This window comes from Danio aesculapii, chromosome 8 (assembly GCF_903798145.1).
Source record: "Danio aesculapii chromosome 8, fDanAes4.1, whole genome shotgun sequence".
Lineage (NCBI taxonomy): Eukaryota > Metazoa > Chordata > Actinopteri > Cypriniformes > Danionidae > Danio > Danio aesculapii.
In genome coordinates this window covers 19,797,684-19,817,172 of record NC_079442.1, presented here as the reverse complement: position 1 = coordinate 19,817,172, position 19,489 = coordinate 19,797,684, and the positions used below count along the sequence as shown (strand labels likewise).

The 19,489-nt window shown below is 35.6% G+C and overlaps 1 protein-coding gene across 1 annotated transcript in view; it reads right to left on the bottom strand.

The window, feature by feature from the left end:
- Positions 1-2,119: 2,119 nt before the first annotated feature.
- Positions 2,120-19,489, bottom strand: part of olfml2a (olfactomedin-like 2A) — a 59,471-nt gene continuing 42,101 nt past the window's right edge. Inside the window, exons 3-8 of the mRNA XM_056463388.1 lie at positions 18,306-18,413; positions 17,774-17,953; positions 16,054-16,321; positions 9,279-9,527; positions 6,974-7,159; positions 2,120-5,478 (exon numbers count right to left, since the gene is read on the bottom strand). Of these exons, the coding sequence (XP_056319363.1) occupies positions 4,874-5,478; positions 6,974-7,159; positions 9,279-9,527; positions 16,054-16,321; positions 17,774-17,953; positions 18,306-18,413 (1,596 nt within the window). The 3' untranslated portion in view covers positions 2,120-4,873. The remainder of the gene's footprint in view (positions 5,479-6,973; positions 7,160-9,278; positions 9,528-16,053; positions 16,322-17,773; positions 17,954-18,305; positions 18,414-19,489) is intronic.

The following is a 19,489-nucleotide window of genomic DNA, read 5'->3' as shown; positions in this document are numbered from 1 at the left end:
GAAGTCAGCATATAAATACTCATTAATCGTTGGTAAATTATGAGCAGTGTCAAACTTAACCAAGTTAAACCAGGATCCTGTTAACCCAGAGTTCAAGAATGACTTGAGTTTAAAAGGTTAGTTCACCCAAAAATTTAAATTAATCACATCCAAACATCATTTCAATCCGCTGAGATGTTTATCTTCTGAAAAGAAGTCAAGATGCTTTATATTAAATCTAAGAGCTCTCTTAGACTCAGACAGCAATGGCACTGAGACATTTAAAGTCCAGAATGTGAACCTCCAAGAACTATTTTGAACTATTTAAAAATGACTATGTTTGCCTACTGTATGTCTTCCACATCTGATTAGGTTGACTCTAATACTTTGCATGATGGCAGTTGAATGACTGAAGTCACAAGAAATGTTTTGACAGTGTTTTAAGTTCCTTCATGACTTTACAAACCTCTGAGACCTTTGTTAATCTTCAGAACACAAATTATTTCTTGATATTTTCATCTAAAATAACTTCATTTTTTTTCTGAATATAAACAGAGGTCTTAGGGTTTTGGAATAACATGAAGATAAGTAATTAATAATATATATATATTGGGGGGTGAACAATTTTTTTTTTTTTTTTTTTTACTTGCGAAATAACTTTTAAGGGTAAGTTATTAACTCATCATTTACTCAGAAATTACTTGAATGTTTATTCACTCAAAAGTCTGATGCTTCAGTACAAAAACCAATCCAAATATATTAAGCAATTTAAGTATACTGAAAAGACAATTAGTTCATATTCACATATAAACATTGAACATAAACCAAAGCAAGAAAAAACGCATGGTTCTTGCAGAAGTTTAAATATGCCATGTGACATACATGAATGAATTTCATTGGCTTTCGTAGGTCAAGCAAGCTTGATTGATATTCCATGACCAAATTTGAATGTTGTAAACATTGTACACTGATGCAAAAACTGAATCAAAGAATTTTGAATTTCTGAATTTTATTTTTAAATCATATAAACTGGTCAGTTTTCCTCAGAACACTTGAAAGAAATGTTACATTTGTAAAGATTTTTTTTTGTTTTGTTTTGGGTTGGCACAGTGGCTCAGTGGTTAGCACTGTCACCTCACGGCAAGGAGGTCACTGGTTCGAGTTCCAGCTGGACCACTTGGCATTTCTTTGCATGTTCTCCCTGTGTTCATGTTAGGTGAATTGGAAGAACTAAATTGGCCGTAGTGTATGAGTGTGTTTGTGAACGAGGGTGTATGGGTGTTTCCCAGTACTGGGCTGCGGCTGGAAGGGCATCCGCTGTGTAAAACATATGCTGGAATAGTTGGTGGTTCATTCCGCTGTGGCAACCTCTGAAATAGAGACTAAGCCGAAGGAAAATGAATGAATGAATGTATTGTTATAAAATGATGAAAGATATGAAGCATCAAGAGTTGTTGGTGAATAATTAATCAGTGGACAGAAATCCCTCAGATGTAGCAACAAATATTTTCATGAAAAGTCTAATTAGATCAACATGAGGGTGAATAAATGATCACAGAATTGATATTTGTGAGTGAACTAACTATTAAACATAATACATAAAAATGAAATACATTTTATGTAGTAATCAAGTATCGAAAACAGCATGCTGAAGTATAAAACAATATCTGTTGACTAAGATCAAGATTCACAGGTATTTTCCCATAAATTTACCAATTTATCCATATTATATTTATTCAAACTTATTTATTCCCTTTGTTAAACTAATCCTAAGTCAAAAGTTGCACAGGTAGAGACCAAGGTCCAAAAATGCCATTCACAAGCATAAATAAACAGATAACAGTCGTGCTTCACAAAATGCATGGGTTTTTTTTTCAGACTAAAAGTGGCAATAAATCTAAATTCACTGTATACTCTGACTTTGGAGTTATTTGGTACTATGTAAAACATGTCATCAATCATATATTGCAACTTTTGAAAAATGTCAGACATCTGGAGATGGGGAGTTGTGTGTCAGGTGACAGTGATTTACTGTATATGTGCAATTTATGGCTGCATACTGTATTGTAATGTATATCGCTCACAGAAAAACCATACAGCACGACATTTTATTGTGCATTAGAAAACAAGCTCAGCCAGGGGTTTTAGATTACGTTTATTTGTACTTTTTTTACAGAAAATTTGACATAAATGCAACATACAAAACTCTGTAACTCATCCAGGAGTCTCCACTTATGCTGAGTGACTATATTATTAAATATCTGAGGGTTGTAAATCTGAGGTTTATAAAAGGATTATTGTACCAAAACTTAGTCTTGAAAATATTTACAAAAAGAGTCAAATTTTTTTTTACAAAAATGAATAGCTAAAATAATGAAATGTACATAACATTTAAAAAGCCCATTCTCCCAAAACTGATTCCCACTGCTAAATGATATGAATAGACCTTTTATTTGCAATTCTTGAATGTAGGAATAAAAAAAAAATTTGTAACACTTTATAATAACTACACACTATGAATCATCTACTAAACATTAGCTAATAGGGAATTCATTAATTGTTAAGCATTAACTCTACATTACTAGACGTTAATAAGCAGTTTTTAACTGCAGATATAAATGCTCTTATCTTGACTTATAAGCACATTTAAAATTGTATTTTCATACTTTGTTACTGATTAATTTTCATGACTTAACAGGACTTAACATGACTTAACAGGACATTTATAATTAAGAGTAGTTGGGGGTTTTAAAGATCATTTAGAATGAGTTAGTAAATGATTAATAAACTATTCAAATTAACATTTGTATATTATTATTCAGGAATATATTATTAGTTAAGTTGTATGTTAACAAATGCTTTAACTCAGCTTTGTGATCTAAAGTGAGGATTATTTATGCTTTGTTAATCTCTAATAAATGATAATTAAAGACTTGGTATCAAATGAACAATACAACTTTCCAATCTAATCTAAAAAGTTCAATTATCGCCAAATAACAGGGGTGTCAACATTTGACATAAAATTGGATAAAACAGCAAAAATATAATAATTGAACAACATTTCAATGTTATTTAGTGGTGTTTAAACTGTACAGTAATGTTATTTTATTTATGATTTATTTTCATTTTCATCAGAGTTTCATTTCTGTATCTTCAAATTAATAAAAATGAATAAAGTCGTTTATTTTCTTTTGTTCCCGTTTAGAATTTAACTGAGCCTTTAATTGTCATTTATAAGGGATTTATAAAGCATAAATAGTCCTCACTTTAGATTAGGTCACTAAACTGCATGAAGTTGAGTTAATAAAGCATTTACTAACATACAAATTAACTATTAGTATATGCCCTAACAATAAGATATACAAATGTTAATTTAAATAGTTTATTAATCATTTACTTACACATTCTGAAAAATCTTTAAAGACCAGCAACTTCTCTCAAATAACTGCTTTGTAAATAATCCAATACTTAATTTAGTAATGAAAAATAAATAATTAACAAAGTATAAAAGTACAATTATTAAGAACAAGTCAAGAATACCGCATTTGTATCTGCAGTTATGAACTGCTTAATAGACTAATGTCTATTAATATAGAATTAATATTTAACAGATAATGAATTAACTATTTGCTAATGCTTAATAGATGATTCACAGTGTGTAATTATAGTGTTACCAAAAAAATCTTCATAAAGCTCTGTAAAACCATTAAGGTTATACATTATTTTCTTCTAAGATCTTTTACTGCACCCTTATTTACATCAATGATGCTTTGGGAACTATGAACATAAAAATAAGGCATGCAAGTCCTTCAATTCTGTTTTTAAAGGTAAAAAAATATGTGTCCAACACTCAAGAAAAGATTTTTTGCTGCTTGTTGAAACTACTTATTTAAAATGAGTTGAAACAACACAATTCTTAAGTTTTTTTTTTGGGGGGGGGGGTTGGTACAGCTTGATTTGTTTTATGATCAATCCACTTAAATTTGTAAAAATGATTAAGTTAACTTAATCGATTTGTGTTGGGACAGCATGAAGGAATTGTCTGGATCCCAGCATTATTTTACAGTGAATCCTTGACTTAGTTTAACACATAAATCAAAAGACAAAAAATACCCCCAAAATAAATGGTGCACATTGTATGGAAGCCCTGAACCGCATGACATAAGTTTTCTTTTTTTTTTTCTCACCACCAACACTGCTTTTTTTTTCACCTTGCGGTTCAAGATATTACGTCGATATAATGACAAAATATCTCATTATAACAACATAATATCTCGTTATAACGACATGAGTTTTTTTTTTTTTTCACCACCAAGACTGCTTTTTTTTCACCTTGCGTTTCAAGATATTATGTTGTTATAATGACATAATATCTCGTTATTACAACATAATATCTCGTTATAACGACATGAGTTTTCTTTTTTTTTTCACCACCAAGACTGCTTTTTTTACACCTTGCGGTTCAAGATATTACGTCGTTATAATGACAAAATATCTCGTTATTACAACATAATATCTCCTTATAACGACATGAGTTTTCTTTTTTTTTTCACCACCAAGACTGCTTTTTTTCACCTTGCGTTTCAAGATATTATGTTGTTATAATGACATAATATCTCGTTATAACGACATGAGTTTTCTTTTTTTTTCACCACCAAGACTGCTTTTTTTTCACCTTGTGGTTCAAGATATTATGTTGTTATAATGACATAATATCTCCTTATTACAACATAATATCTCGTTATAATGGCGTAAGTTTTCTTTTTTCTTTTTTCCTCACCACCAAGACTGCTTTTTTTTTTCCACCTTGTGTTTCAGGGCTTCCGTAACATTGTTAGGCTCCAGACGCAAAAAAAAAAAAAAGAAAGAAGAAGATGCAGACCAAGTTACATGTTCACTGGCCAACAAAGTGAATATTGTAGGTCAGCTGATGGCCATTGTCCCATGCATACAGCACTTTATCTTTGGGATTGTAGTCCACTTGCGTTACAAACGCGTACTCATTTGTGAACGGCAAACGCGGTGTGGCCTCGGTGTTCGTGTGCGTATCGTAGGCGTACAAAACCTCGCCTTCTTTCTGATTGTAGACGTCAATGGCGTACAGGACGCCGCACACGATGAAGCAGTTGCCGTAGGAGTTGCGCTTCAGTCCAGTCCTCCATGTTGTCTCCTTCTTCATGGAAAGGTCGCTCGGGTCCAGCTTGCTGATGACGATGACTTCATGTTGCGAGTAGTCGTAATCCAGCGCTGGGTAAATCACCCAGAGTCCGCTCTCGTCCACGGCAAAATCGATGTCTGAGTGACCTCGCCATTTCCAAGGCGTTGTATCCTCATAGACGGCATCATGAAGCTGGGTCCAAGCTGCCACGTAGCGCATGCGCAGGTCATATTTGATGATGTTTTTAGTGAAAGCTCTGTTGTAGTAGAAGGCCCCGTTGTAGACCACATGGCCGGTTCCAATCCAGTTGTAGGGAAGTTTGTAGAGATTACTCCAGCGCCCTGTTATTGATGAGATATTCTGATTATAATCTATAATTATGACCATTTGTTTTGCTTTATTATGCCTCATTATGCTTCAGCTGTACAAAAAAATGCTTTTCTTACTGAGAGTTTTCGTCTGGTTTCCAGTTCAAATATCTAAAAAACATTCATTAAAGAAGACCTACTATGACCCTTTTTATGAGATGTAAGTCTCAGATGTCCCAAGAGTGTGAATGTGAAGTTTCAGCTCAAAATATCCCACAAATAAGGTTTTATAACTCTTTGAAACTGACCCTTTTAGGCTTTGATTTAAATTGTGCCGTTTTGGTGACTGTCGCTTTAAATTAAAATGAGATTGAGCTCTTTTCAAAAGAGGGCGGAGCTACAAACATCTGTGTTCATTTGTGGATCCTGAAACTCCACATTTATGATGCATCTTATTCGCTGATTTCAGCAGGTGTAAAACTCTAATGGCGGATGACTGCTTCTCACTCAGGGCTGTTACTATGCTAATCAGGGAGAGATCATCTCTAATGGGCGGGGCTTTCCTCCTCTAATGACATGTACAAAGGGAGAATGTCAATCAAAGTGTTTCATTGGCCTGTTTTTATCAAGTGTGATTATAAAAGATATAATACATTTTTACCATTAGAAGCTGGCTATATTCACACACTGTTGTGTTTAATCCCCTTATAAAAGTGATTGTTGCATAATAGGTCCCCTTTAAGTCAGTTTTTCCATAAAAAAGGTAAAATAATCTTGTTTTCGCTTTGAAATAAGATTATTTTGCAAATCCTAAATCAATACTAATATGTAATACATGCTTATAGCCATGTTACGCACGTTTTTCACAACCAAAACTACAATGGTGGATTACAGGACCATAAACATTCTGGTGTCTTGTTCTTCTTTACAAAGGTATCCCCGACTGTGATATTATATTTGTGATATAATACTGTGAAATTGTGAAAAAAAATAACATCCAAGTTATTCCACAAAAAGAAAAAAGAAAAAAAAGTAGACTACCTACTTGGTAGTCAAGTTTTGGTGATCTGTTTGGATTGCGTCCCTCTGTGATGACATCAATTTGATGGCTTAAGACACAATATTCTTAACCACGCCCCTCTTAGTATGATTTGTTATGAGGGAATGATGTGCAAATAGAAAACCATGCCCCCTTACTCAATATTCCATTGCAGTTGGAAGTACATCAATACACTGAAATAAAAATCAACAACTTGTTTTTCTTAGATTTTAAATGTAGCCTTGAATGATCTGGGTCTTGATACATGTGTAGATGTCAGGTTTTAGCCAGTTTTATTCATCATTTGATTGACAGATTTTAGCCATTTAAATGCTAATTGTGTAGTGGAATTTTTGTGTTTCAGTGTGTCTTAAACTGGTTTGCACATGGAAGGTTTCAACGAAAGTGAAAAACTTTTTCATGAAAGTGCTCAAATATCATGCAAAATTGATAAGATAAAATTTTCCATGATTTGATCTGTTTATTTACCTTGTTTGAAATTCTCCAGGTTGCGGAACTCTACTAGGTTATTGCCATAGTAGTAGTTTGTAACATAAATCTTGTTGTCTTTAGCCATTGGGTCTTTCATCCAGGCTCCTTCATTGCGTCCGTAACTGTGATGTTTCTCTGGCATATCCACTGAAGCCAGTGTGCCCTCACAGTCTGGAGATTTACCTACAAAAAAATTAATTTATTATTTTTACATATTACACATTTACTTTGCCGGCAGATAGCTCTCTGCAACTCTCACATGGTCGCCCACTGAAGCTAAGCAGGGCTGCGCCTGGTCAGTACCTCATGGGAGGTTGGGAGACCACATGGGAAAGCTAGGTTGCTACTATAAGTGGTATTAGTGAGGCCAGAAGGGGGCGCTGAACTTGCAATCTTTGTGGGTCGTAACACCCCAGTATATTGATGGGTACTCTGTACTGCTCTCTGTGGTTGTTTAAAATCCCAGGATGTCCTTTGAAAAAGAGTAGGGGTTTAACCCCAGCACCCTTGCCAAATTTGCCCAATGGCTTCTGTCCATGGTCTTCTAAATCATTCCCATAGTATAATTGGCTTCATCACCCTCTCTCCTTTCCACCAATCAGCTGGTGTGTGGTCTGGTGCAATATGGCTGCCGTCGTGTCATCCAGGTGGATGCTGCACACTGGTGATGGTGGATAAGGAGATTCCCCCCAAAAAATGTGTAATAATTAAAAAAAATATGCACTAGTAATTGATTTATTATTCAAATATTTTTTAAGGTTTTTAATCACTTTTGTTAACAAACTCAATTATTTGTTTTTATTATATAAAATATTTATTTATAATATTTATAATATTCTTATTATAAATATTATTAAAATATTATTGTTAATGTCATTTATTCGTGCGCTATAAAGCAGAATTGTCAGCATCATCACTCCAGCATTCAGTGATAGTTTTACTCTAATATGCTAATATGCTTTTTAACAAACATTTATTATTATTATTATTATTAATATTTTTATTATTATTATTATTAATAGTGAAACAGTTATGCTGCTTAATACTGATTCTCAGGATTCTTTGATTAGCAGGAAGTTCAAAAGAATGGTATTAACTTTTTCAAAACATTCCTTTAACATAATTTTAATGTATCCATTTATTTACTGTCACCATAATCAGTCTATGCATTAGTCCTTGCTCAATAATATCATTTAAATATCAGTCATATTTATTACCTATTTATATTTTTACACTAAAACATTAATATTAATATGCAATTCACAATAAGTTTTATTAGTTAATTAATAGATGTTATGTTTCATATATATTTACTAACATGAACTAATAATGAACAGTATTTGTACAACATTTATTATTCATAGCTAGGGCCAGACAGAATCTGACATTTTTTTGCTATTTCTGCGCAGAATATTGTAAAACATCTGTGGATTTATGCGGAATGATTTTGGGTGTATCGGAACTAAAAACTTAATTTGTTACAAAAAAAAACACACACACATTTTAAACTTTTATTTAATGTTTACAATGCAAATCCAATTAGATTTACTTATTTGGTAAACATTTATCAGGTATAAGTCTCTCATATAATAGATCTGCCATATATCTACTAAAAGACAGAAATTATTACTTCACAAACTGTATTGTAAGTAAATCATATGAACATTTTGTTCCTGAAATTAATTAAAAACTGAAGCTTAGTAACTTTAACTACCATTAACTAATACAACCTTATATAAAGTTTAACCCTGTTTATTTATTATTTATTATTATTAAAAATGTATTCATATTGAATATTAATATATAAATGTTTGTGTATATATATATATATATATATATATATATATATATATATATATATATATATATATATATATATATATATATATATATATATATATATATATATATATATATATATATAAATAATTACATGCATGGACATGAATTAATAATGAACAGTATTTTTTAGCATTTATTGATCATAGCTAAAAATGTACTAATACATTATTAAAATTAAATATTCATGCTTGTTAACATTAGTTAATGCACTGTGAGTTAACTTGAATAAACAATGAACAACTTATTTTCATTAGTTAACATTATCACCGATGAATAAATACTGTAAGCAATCTAAAATTCATTAATTATGTTAGTAAATAAATACATGAACTAACATTGACTAATACAACTGTATGCAAAACGTTTCCCTTTTTATGTACATGTTCTTTTATTATTGAAAATCTATAATTATTGAATAAACATGTATATATAATTAAAACGTAGGCAGAATAATTCATACCTGCTTTGTGCAAGTGTGTTTTTCCTCCAGTGCCCATTGGTTTCTCTGGTCCTGGAGTTAACTGGGTTGAATTCGTGACGGGCACTTCGCTGGTGGTTGCTAGTGTGGTGCTTGTTGTTGTGACAGCCACAAGCGTAGTGGTGGTTGTTATTGGCGGCACAGTTGATGATATTTCAGAGGTTTCCAAAACTAGCTCGGAGCCCTTTTTGTCCTCAGCCTGGTGGCCAGTGTGGGTCTTGGCTGGGTTTTCTGAAAACAGAGAAAGAGGGTTTGAAAGGCAGATCACGACTCTTGGCCTAAAGCTTCACCCCAAGCATTCGAGATTCCTCACATCAAAGAGTTATTAATGAGATGTTGCGCTCGAAGAAACTTCCTGCATTGTAACACAGTCTCTGCCTGCAATGCTTGGATTCAACATTCCTACGCTTGAGCCCATTTCATCTCATGCCATGTACAACAGATCTCCGTAAGACAATGTCAGTGGAGAGAACCTAATCTGAGCCTTTTCTTCCTGCCCTGTGGGAGCGTCTGGAACATTAAACATGTGGACGAGAGACATAAGTACATCAGATATTAATCTGTCATTCCAGGACACAGGGACTGTTACTGTAATCATTTTGGACGCCTCAGCAAACATTTGCCCTGCGTTTCACTGTTTCATATTTGATTCTGGAGAGAAATGGAAATTATTTTATCCCTAAGGAGAGTTTTTGTTGATGAAATGAAGAAATAAAGACTAGAATTTCACTAAAATAACAACACTTTCTCAAGAGATGCATTTTACAATGGAGAGCAACTGCTTCAGTGCAGATTTCAAAGTAAAAATGTCCTTCATGATAATGCTGTGCTGGACTGATAACAGAAATCATGTGGTTCAGCCTATTGAGAGCCAGCAGTGCATTATTCAGACAAATTTAATGCCACAGTGCATGCTGGGATTCATGGATGTTATGATTCTCCCAGTATTCACTGTTGCAAGATATTTGTCACCATTGTTGAGATTCAGCTGTGGCCGTAAGGTCTGTAGTGCTTGTCGAGGCTGCAATCTACAAACCCGGTGGTAAACACCAGAAGTAAGGGATGCCGTCAAGCTGAAGGAGTCCTACAGGGCTTGGTTGGCTTACAGGACTCCTGAGGCAGCTGACCCAGACGTACCCAGACGACCAACCGTGCTGAAGCCCAGATGGTAGCAAAGCAAAAACTCTGGCCTGGGTAGAGTTCGGGGAGACCATAAAGGAAGACTATTGGTCAGCCCCAAAGAGATTCTGGCAAATCATCCGGCGCCTCAGGCGGGGAAAGCAGCTCCACATCGACACTGTTTACAGCAAAAGTCGGGAGCTGTTGACCTTGACTGGGGATGTTGTCGGACGGTGGAAGGAATACATTGAGGATCTCCTTAACCCCACTGACATGTCTTTCTTTGAGGAAGCAGAGACTGGGGATGCAGGGGTGGACTCCCCCATCACCCAAGCTGAGGTCACTGAGGTAGTTTGCAAGCTCTGCAGTGGCAAAGCAGCAGGGGTGGATGAGATTCACTCTGTGTATATTTGGTCTCTGGATATTGTAGGGCTGTCTTGGCTGGCACGTCTCTACAATATTGCATGGAGTTCGGGGACAGTACCTCTGGACTGGGCAACTTGGCTGGTGGTTCCCAATTTTAAGAAGGGGGACCGGAAGATGTGCTCAAACTATAGGGGGATCACACTCCTCAGCCTCCCTGGGAAAGTCTATGTCAGGGTACTGGAGAGGAGGATACAGCCGATGGTTGAACCTAGGATCTAGGAGGAACAATGCGGTTTTTGTCCAGGCCATGGTACACTGGACCAGCTCTATACCCTCACCGGGGTACTCGAGGTTTCATAGAGGTGTGCCCAACCAGTCCACATGTGTTGTGTGGACTTGGAGAAAGCACTGACCGTGTCCCTCATGGCATTCTGTGGAGGGTGCTCTGGGAGTATGGGGTCAGAGGCGCTCTGTTAAGGGCTGTCTTATCCTTGCATTAACGGAGTAGGAGTTTGGTTTGCATTGAGTTTCCTTCGCAGGGTGGCAGGGCGCACACTTATAGGTAGGGTGAGGAGCTCTGTCACCTGGGAGGAGCTCGGCATAGAGCCACTGCTCCTCCACATCGAGAGAATGCCTGGGGAGGTGTTCTCGGCATGTCCCACCGGGAGGAGGCCTCTGGGAAGACCCAGGGCAAGCTGGAGGGACTATGTCTCACAGCCCCCCGGAGGAGCTGGAGGAGGTGTCTGGGGAGAGGGAAGTCTGGAGTTCTCTCTTAAGACCTGGCCCCAGAAAAATGGATGAAAACGAGATGAGATAAGATGTTGAGATTCATCAGCGGATTCTTGACATGTGCTTATTTTGAGGGATTCAGACATTTTAATGTGTTTCTAAAACTTGACCAATGGATGTAACCACAAGAAATTAACATTTTACCAGTTGTGCTGTACAAATTATGATTAAACTATTCTGACAGAGTGGCCTATTCTGTCAAGTCATCAGGTAACAGAATTTAAAATATGATGTGTAATATTTTACTGTTATTAAGGGACTATCAGAAGCGAAATTCAATGGGGTTTTTTTCGAAACTTTTCTTTGCAAATCATGACCGCAAAACAGTAAAATCCTTATTAATGACCGTTTTTTAACCTTCGTTTTACATTTACGTTCGTTATACATTTTACAAACCCCTTCCTCAGTTTTGCAGCCATGTTCCTGTTGTAGCTGGTGTTTTCAGAGATAACTCTCATACCCCTAAGTTTGTACTGTGGTCCTAAAAAATCTGCAATTAAAGGGCTGTACAGCCATTCCTCTTACCCCTACACCTACAAGCTAAAGGGAATTGGGACATCCCTCCCCTTCACGTGAATGTAAAAATGAGCGATAGGGAAAGAGCAAGGGCTAAAGGGTATAATTGGAATTCTGCCTTGTGTTAAATGTTTTATTTCAGTAATTTGATCTAAGGCTGTGACTGAAGTCAGTTGTGAGTTGTCAGTTGGGATTGTAGTTTTGTAGTTTGTAGTCTTATAACTTGGTCTTTTAGACCAATTTGCTCACAATTCTCTGCATCAAATCAAAGTTTTTAATGTTGCAATTCACCCTAAAGTTGGTTGATTTGGCTGATTTCATGGTTTATAATGCTTTAACAAGCAAAGACATTTTTTAATCACTATGGGGAAAACTTAATCTGCAAAATACTTCCTGCACAAGAACAGCTGAAAAAGCTGTGGACTGTAAATTTCAGATCCAGATCTGTTAGAAGAGAAGGCCTTTTCCTAACCATGGGCTATTCTGGTGTTCACAATTAAGAAAGTATTTTAACAAGAAATAAAATATAAGAGGAAAGGGATTATGCAGGGATTTTACAGAAAATAAGAGGGAGATCCAGACTCATTTACGAGAGACTTGTGAAATATAAACAATAAAATGTTTCCCTTAACTTTATACTCTTATACCTCCTGTACTGTTTTACCGCATGTGCCTGAGTGTACCACAGAGTTCTTGGATCGCAAAAAGCACAGGTGCAAGCAACCTGTTCAAAATCCCCAGAAAACATGACATAAATTCCCAAATCCTATGTACTGGGGTATGTTAAATACAGCTTATAGTGCCTAAAGAAAGGTACAATGTGTATTGCTATATCTATTGCTCTCGACTTGTCTCAAAGCCCTTCAATTGTCAAATACACAAATAGTTACATCAAGATCCTCATTGTGTAAAGAACATTTATGTAAACAGTTGATTATGTCTTCAGTAAGGGGTGGGTAAAAAAACTATGAATGGTATTTTCTTCTTCTTCTTTGTATTTTTATATCAGTATGATACAAAATAACCAAAATCAAAGAAATAATCAATCAGGTCAAAAGTACTTTAAAAGTAATCAGAAATTAGTCAGATTACAATACCTAAAATTACCTCCATCATGTAACCTATATCAATTATCAACCAAACAAGATCAGTCCTTTTACAGACATTCACAAGTAGTGACAATAAAAACATTAACATTAAAGAGCTATATATATATTAAAGAGCTATGTATAGAAGAAACTGAATCCTTATTTTAAATCTAACTGAAAGCAACACGTACACATTTACATATTTTACTACTGTGAACTGTTTTCTTTAATGCAAACTACTGTGTTAAGTGCAATATAAACATTATTACTTTTCAGTAAATATTAAGAGTTCATATGCAAAAAACAAAAAAAGAGCTGTCTGAAATGTTTTCCTAAAATGAGCATTTTTCTCAGGCTCCTATGTATGAGTTGAGTAAAACCCTTTTATGTTAATAAATAAATAAATAAATTAATTAATTAATTTGTTATTTCCCTTGCCTTTGATGTTAAATAAGTAAACATAAGTATAGGAGCTTGAGAAAAATGCTAATTTTAGAAAAAGAATTTAGATGGCACTTCTTAAATAATGACATACACTCACTGGCAACTTCTGTCCAACTGCTCGTTAACGCAAATTTCGAATCAGCCAATCACATGGCAGCAACTTGATGAATTTAGGCATGTAGACATGGTCAAGACGATCATCATTCCATCAGAATGGGGAAGAAAGGGGATTTAAGTGACTTTGAGCGTGGGATGATATTTCAGAAATTGCTAATCTACTGGGGTTTTCACGCACAACCATCTCTAGGGTTTACAGAGAATGGTCCAAAAAAAGAGAAAATATCCAGTGAGCGGCAATTCTGTGAGCGCAAATGCCTTGTTGATACCAGAGGTTAGAGGAGAAAGGCCAGACTGGTTCGAGCTGATAGAAAGGCAACGGTAACTCAAATATCCACTTGTTATAACCGAGGTGTGCAGAAGAGCATCTCTGAACGCACAACACGTCCAACCTTGAGACAGATGGGCTACAGCAGCAGAACATCACACCGGGTGCCACTCCTGTCAGCCAAGAATAGGAAACTGAGGCTACAATTCGCTCAGGCTCAACAAAATTTTACAATAGAAGATAGAAAAAATGTTGCCTGGTCTGACGAGTCTTGATATATGCTGCGACATTCGGATGATAGAGTCAGAATTTGGTGTCAACAACATAAAAGCATCGATCCCTTCTGCCTTGTATTAGCGGTTCAGACTGGTGGTTGTGGTGTAATGGTGTGGGGGATATTTTCTTGGCACACTTTGGACCCATTAGTACCAACTGAGCATCATGTCAAAGCCAAAGCCTACATGAGTATTGTTGCTGACCATGTCCATCCCTTTATGACCACAGTGTATTCATCTTCTGATGGCTACTTCCGGCAGGATAACGTGCCATGTCATAAAGTGCAAGTCATCTCAGACTGGTTTCTTAACCATGACAATGAATTCACAGTACTCAAATGACCTTCACAGACACCAGATATTAATCCAACAGAGCACCTTTGGGATGTGGTTGACTGAATGTGCAGCTGACAAATCTGCAGCAACTGTGTGATGCTATCATGTCAATATGGACCAAAAACTCTGAGGAATATTTCCAGTGCCTTGTTGAATCTATGCCACGAAGAATTAAGGCAGTTCTGAAGACAAGTGGGTCCAACCCGGTACTAGTTAGGTGTACCTAACAAAGTGACTGGTGAGTGTATACAGTATATCAGTGGTGTAGTCCTTGCTATACCCACGTATACTCAGTATGCCTACTTTTTTCCAGAAGCTGTTTGGGTATTACCACTTTTGAGGATCAATAATTGCATATACCCTCAGTATACTCACTTATTTTTCTGATTAAACTTCCCTAATTTTAGTTTATTATTTAAAATTCTTACTTGAAAATGTAATTTTTTCTTTGTTTACCCCAAAAGGATCTGTTCCTGATCCGCCCTAAAATTCAAATCCTAAAATCGCCCCTGTACATCAGTATTTCACATTTGTCTTAATCATGCCTACCACTACAGAGAACGACACTATATATAACACTAAAAACGATGAGGCAAAGACTACTCATAAATTGCGTAACAATATGCTATTTATAAGGGTAACTACTAGTATAAAATAGCAACAACAGAAGACAGATTCCTCTAATAGTTTGGTTTAAAACAAGCATGCACGAATGTGACATAATGGCTGATTGATGTTTAAAGGAACCTATTACATGTAAAGTAACAAGCCAGTAAAGAAAGTAAGTAAAAAAGCTGTCTTTCCATGTTTGCACAGGCCCTATTGAATTAACTTAAATAAAAGTTTACTAAATTGTTGTAACTATCTTGATTGACTCTTTTTTTCAGTATTAAAATTATTATATAAACTACATACTGTATACATAAAGCCAATCTCCAAGGCTGCTTGGGCACTATAAGGTAAATATAATTCATTAAATAGGATTAGACTATTTGCATCTCCCTTTAAAACGAACAAATTTGTTTAATTTATTTTTTCTTTCTAAATGGGTAGTTTTCCCAAAAAAATGAAAATTGTCATCATTTACTCAACCTTTACTTGTTCCAAACCGGTTTGTCTTTTTACCTTCTGTTGAACACAAAAGAAGATATTTTGAAGAAAGCATTTCTTTGCCTACTTTCAATTAAAATTTGGGTCGGGTGTAATAGTACACCACCTTTTTTCTTAGGACTACACCACTGCAGTATATATATATATATATATATATATATATATATATATATATATATATATATATATATATAGAGAGAGAGAGAGAGAGAGAGAGAGAGAGAGAGAGAGAGAGAGAGAGAGAGAGAGAGATTGTTTCTAAAACTACAGTGAGGTGTTTTGCAGAAAACATCAATTGAACACAGATGTGATGTGCATGATCTTCATACCTCTTTCTGCTCTCCCCACTGAATGTGACTCTGAGTCCTCGCTCTTAGACGCTTTGTAGTATGTGATCCCCCTGATGACCCCTGTCTGGTGCACTGAGGTCTTGGTTTTGGGGGTGGGGTCTGGCTTCGCAGGTTTTGATGCTTTGGCGGGAGCCTCTTTCTTGGGCTTGACAGGTTTTTCTTTAGGCTGTTTGGGTGGAGGTTTGACAGCTGGGGGTTTCTTGTTGGGCGGTTTTAAGGCCTCCTTGGACTTTTTGCTCTCAGTGCCCTGGAATTATAGAGGTTCGATTTACAGGCCTTGTCTTATGGAATTGTGTATGTGTACTGGTTTTGGTGGTTTACAAGGACAGAGATTTGTATATTGGTATGACCTAGTTGTACTCTAAGGTGATTTACAAGAACATGCCTTGTGTACTCTTAATTAAAAATGCTCAAAAATAATAAATAACGGGGTTTTATCACATTCAAATTTCAAAATTTTGTGTCAAGTGTTTTTTACTGTATAAAATACATTACGACTATGGAGAGTTCAACATGTGTGTGTACGTATGTGCATGTGTGTGTGGGTTGACACTACAATCATAAGCCTATAAATAAATAAAAAAAGACAAAAATAATATAACACATACTTTTACACGGGTGACGCAGTGGCCGTGTGAAAGTGTCGCCTCACAGCAAGAAAGTCGGTGGTTTGAGCCTTGGGTGGGTCAGTTGGCGTTTCTGTGTGGAGTTTGCATGTTCTCCCTGCGTGGGTTTCCTCCGGGTGCTCCGGTTTCCCCCACAGTCCAAAGACATGCGGTACAGGTGAATTGGGTAGGCTAAATTGTCCGTAGTGTATGTGTGTGTGATTGAGTGTATATGTGTTTCCCAGTGATGGGTTGCAGCTGGAAGGGCATCCGCTGCATAAAACAAATGCTGGATAAGTTGGCGGTTCATTCCACTGTGGGACCCCAGATTAATAAAGGGACTAAGCCGACAAGAAAATGAATGAATGAATGAATGAATGAATACTTTCACACCACTTTCCTTAAGAAGTAACTAAGTGATACATTTGTGACTCACGATTGTAATATATTACTTTTAAATGTAACTTTACCCAACACTGGTAGTAGCACATTACATTTACTTCATTACATTTTCAGACTTTTTGTTTTATTTGTAAGAAATGTTATACTCTTTCTAAATACGTTTCATTTATATAACTATTTCACTACATTCAGCAGTGTTCCTTCCTAGCTGTGAAATTTATAATGAACATGATTTTTTAAATTATTAATTAGTTAATGATGTGTTTACAAATCCTTCTAAATGATGCAGTAACTGCATTGAGAATTGGGCCTGAGTGTGGTTTTGCTACCTATATTAGAAAGTAGTAAGTATGTTTGATATGATACGGCGCTACGCGAACCGATTGGCAAGAATTGCCGGATGCAGTCGAGCAGGAGTTTGAAGTCGGACACTTTCTGCTTCCCACAGTAAATTTCTCAGTATTTGTATACGTTTTTGTCAGTAAATTGCTTCAATTACGTCATCTCGTTTGCATATTTTTTTTATTTCTGAGACTCTGCAGGCTTTTTTCAGATACATTATTTCTGCGATTATTTTGGTCTATGCATCTACTTGGTTGTTTTGAAGGCTATAAGTAGTTTTACTTGTACTTGAGTGAAATATTTGGCTACTCGACCCACATCTGGTTTTTATGCTTGAGAAAGTGTGTTACCTGTGCTTTACTGTCTGAGGCGGCGTCTTTCTGCAACAGCTGCAGGCCCAGGCTGGAGATCTCTTTCTTGATGCTCACCATGATGTCAGAGTAGTTCTCATATCGCTTCAGCTGATTGGACAGGTTCACTACGCTGTCCCTCACAAACTCATTTTCCCTGGTGAGATTTGTTTTTATGGTCTAGGAAGAGATCATCAAGACAGTGTCATACTTCTAGCAATTTTTAAAAATGGATGGTATAGTTCATCCTAAAATATAAATGATGTCTCATTTACTCACTCTTTAGCTGTTTCAAACCAGTTTGACCTTTTTTGTGCTGTTTTGAAGAATGTTGTAACCATAGGCGTGGAAAAAACAAATATTAGGAAGTCAATGATTACAGGTTTCTATCCTTCTTGAGTTTACCTTCTTTTGTGTTCAACAGCAAAAAGAAATCTAACTGGTCTGGAACAAGTTGAGGATGAGTAAATGATGACAGAATTTTACTTTTTGGGTGAACTATTTCTTAAAGTCAAATCCATCAGCTGATTACCTCTTCTAATGTGTTCATCTGAGCCACAACTTTGTTCATGTAGGCATGCACCTTCATCAGATCCATACTGTACAATGTTCCTTCCAGCAGATCCACCATGGAATGGAGCTACACAGAATAATAATAAAACAAAATATAATATTTCATATGTATCCACACTGGACATACGTGCTTATACTGTATATATTTTCTTGGCTCTTATATATGGCACCAGAATTTAGTTTTGTGAAAATGGACTGTATTTTTCTTTCTCACAGTGTATCTCTGGACAGTTTCTGCTGTGTGCTGCTGATTAGCACAGAAATGAACATTTTTCAGTTTGGAAAAGCAAACAAAAAAGCCAAAATGGATTTCTGTTGTAATCGATAGCATCTGCGGCATGCTTTCTATTACAACAGAAAATCATTTTGACTCCCCATAGAGAGATTGTCTTCTGTTTAACTCACGCCTGAACTACTTTTAAAAAGGAAAATTGAAGCTAAACGGCTTACAAAATATCAATTTAAGGTCTGGACATTGAATTGAAAAATGATCAAAGAACAGCTTGAGAATCTTTTTTTATGGCTGGATTATCTTAGAAAATGGTGAATTAAGACATGAACACCTTATAAATACATTTACATTTACATTTAGTCATTTAGCAGACGCTTTTATCCAAAGCGACTTACAAATGAGGACAAGGAAGCAATTTACACAACTATAAGAGCAGCAGTGAACAAGTGCTATAGACAAGTTTCAGGTGTGTAAAGTCTAAGAAGCAAAGCATTAGAAAAAATAAATAAATTAAAATAAAATAAAATAAAAAACATTTTATATAATTAGCAATTATAGAATAAAATTCTAAAATGTAAAAGTATAGAAAGAATATTTTAGAAATTTACAAATGAATGCTGAACATCGCATCAAATACCAAGTTTAACCTTATCTAAAAAATAATTAAAAGTAAAAGCTGAATATCTTACAAAGTGCCAAATTACACCATGAGCATCTTTTAAAAGAAAAGGAAAACGAATGTCTTAACGGCAAAATAGGTTTTAAAAATTTGTGTAAAAAAAAATAGAAGCACTTGGCGCAATAGCCTAGTGGTTAGCATGCCAGCATAGCACATCAAGGCATCCCGAGTTCGAATCCTGACTTGAGGACATTTCCCATCCCTACCACCCTCTCTCTCTCTCGTACTTTGC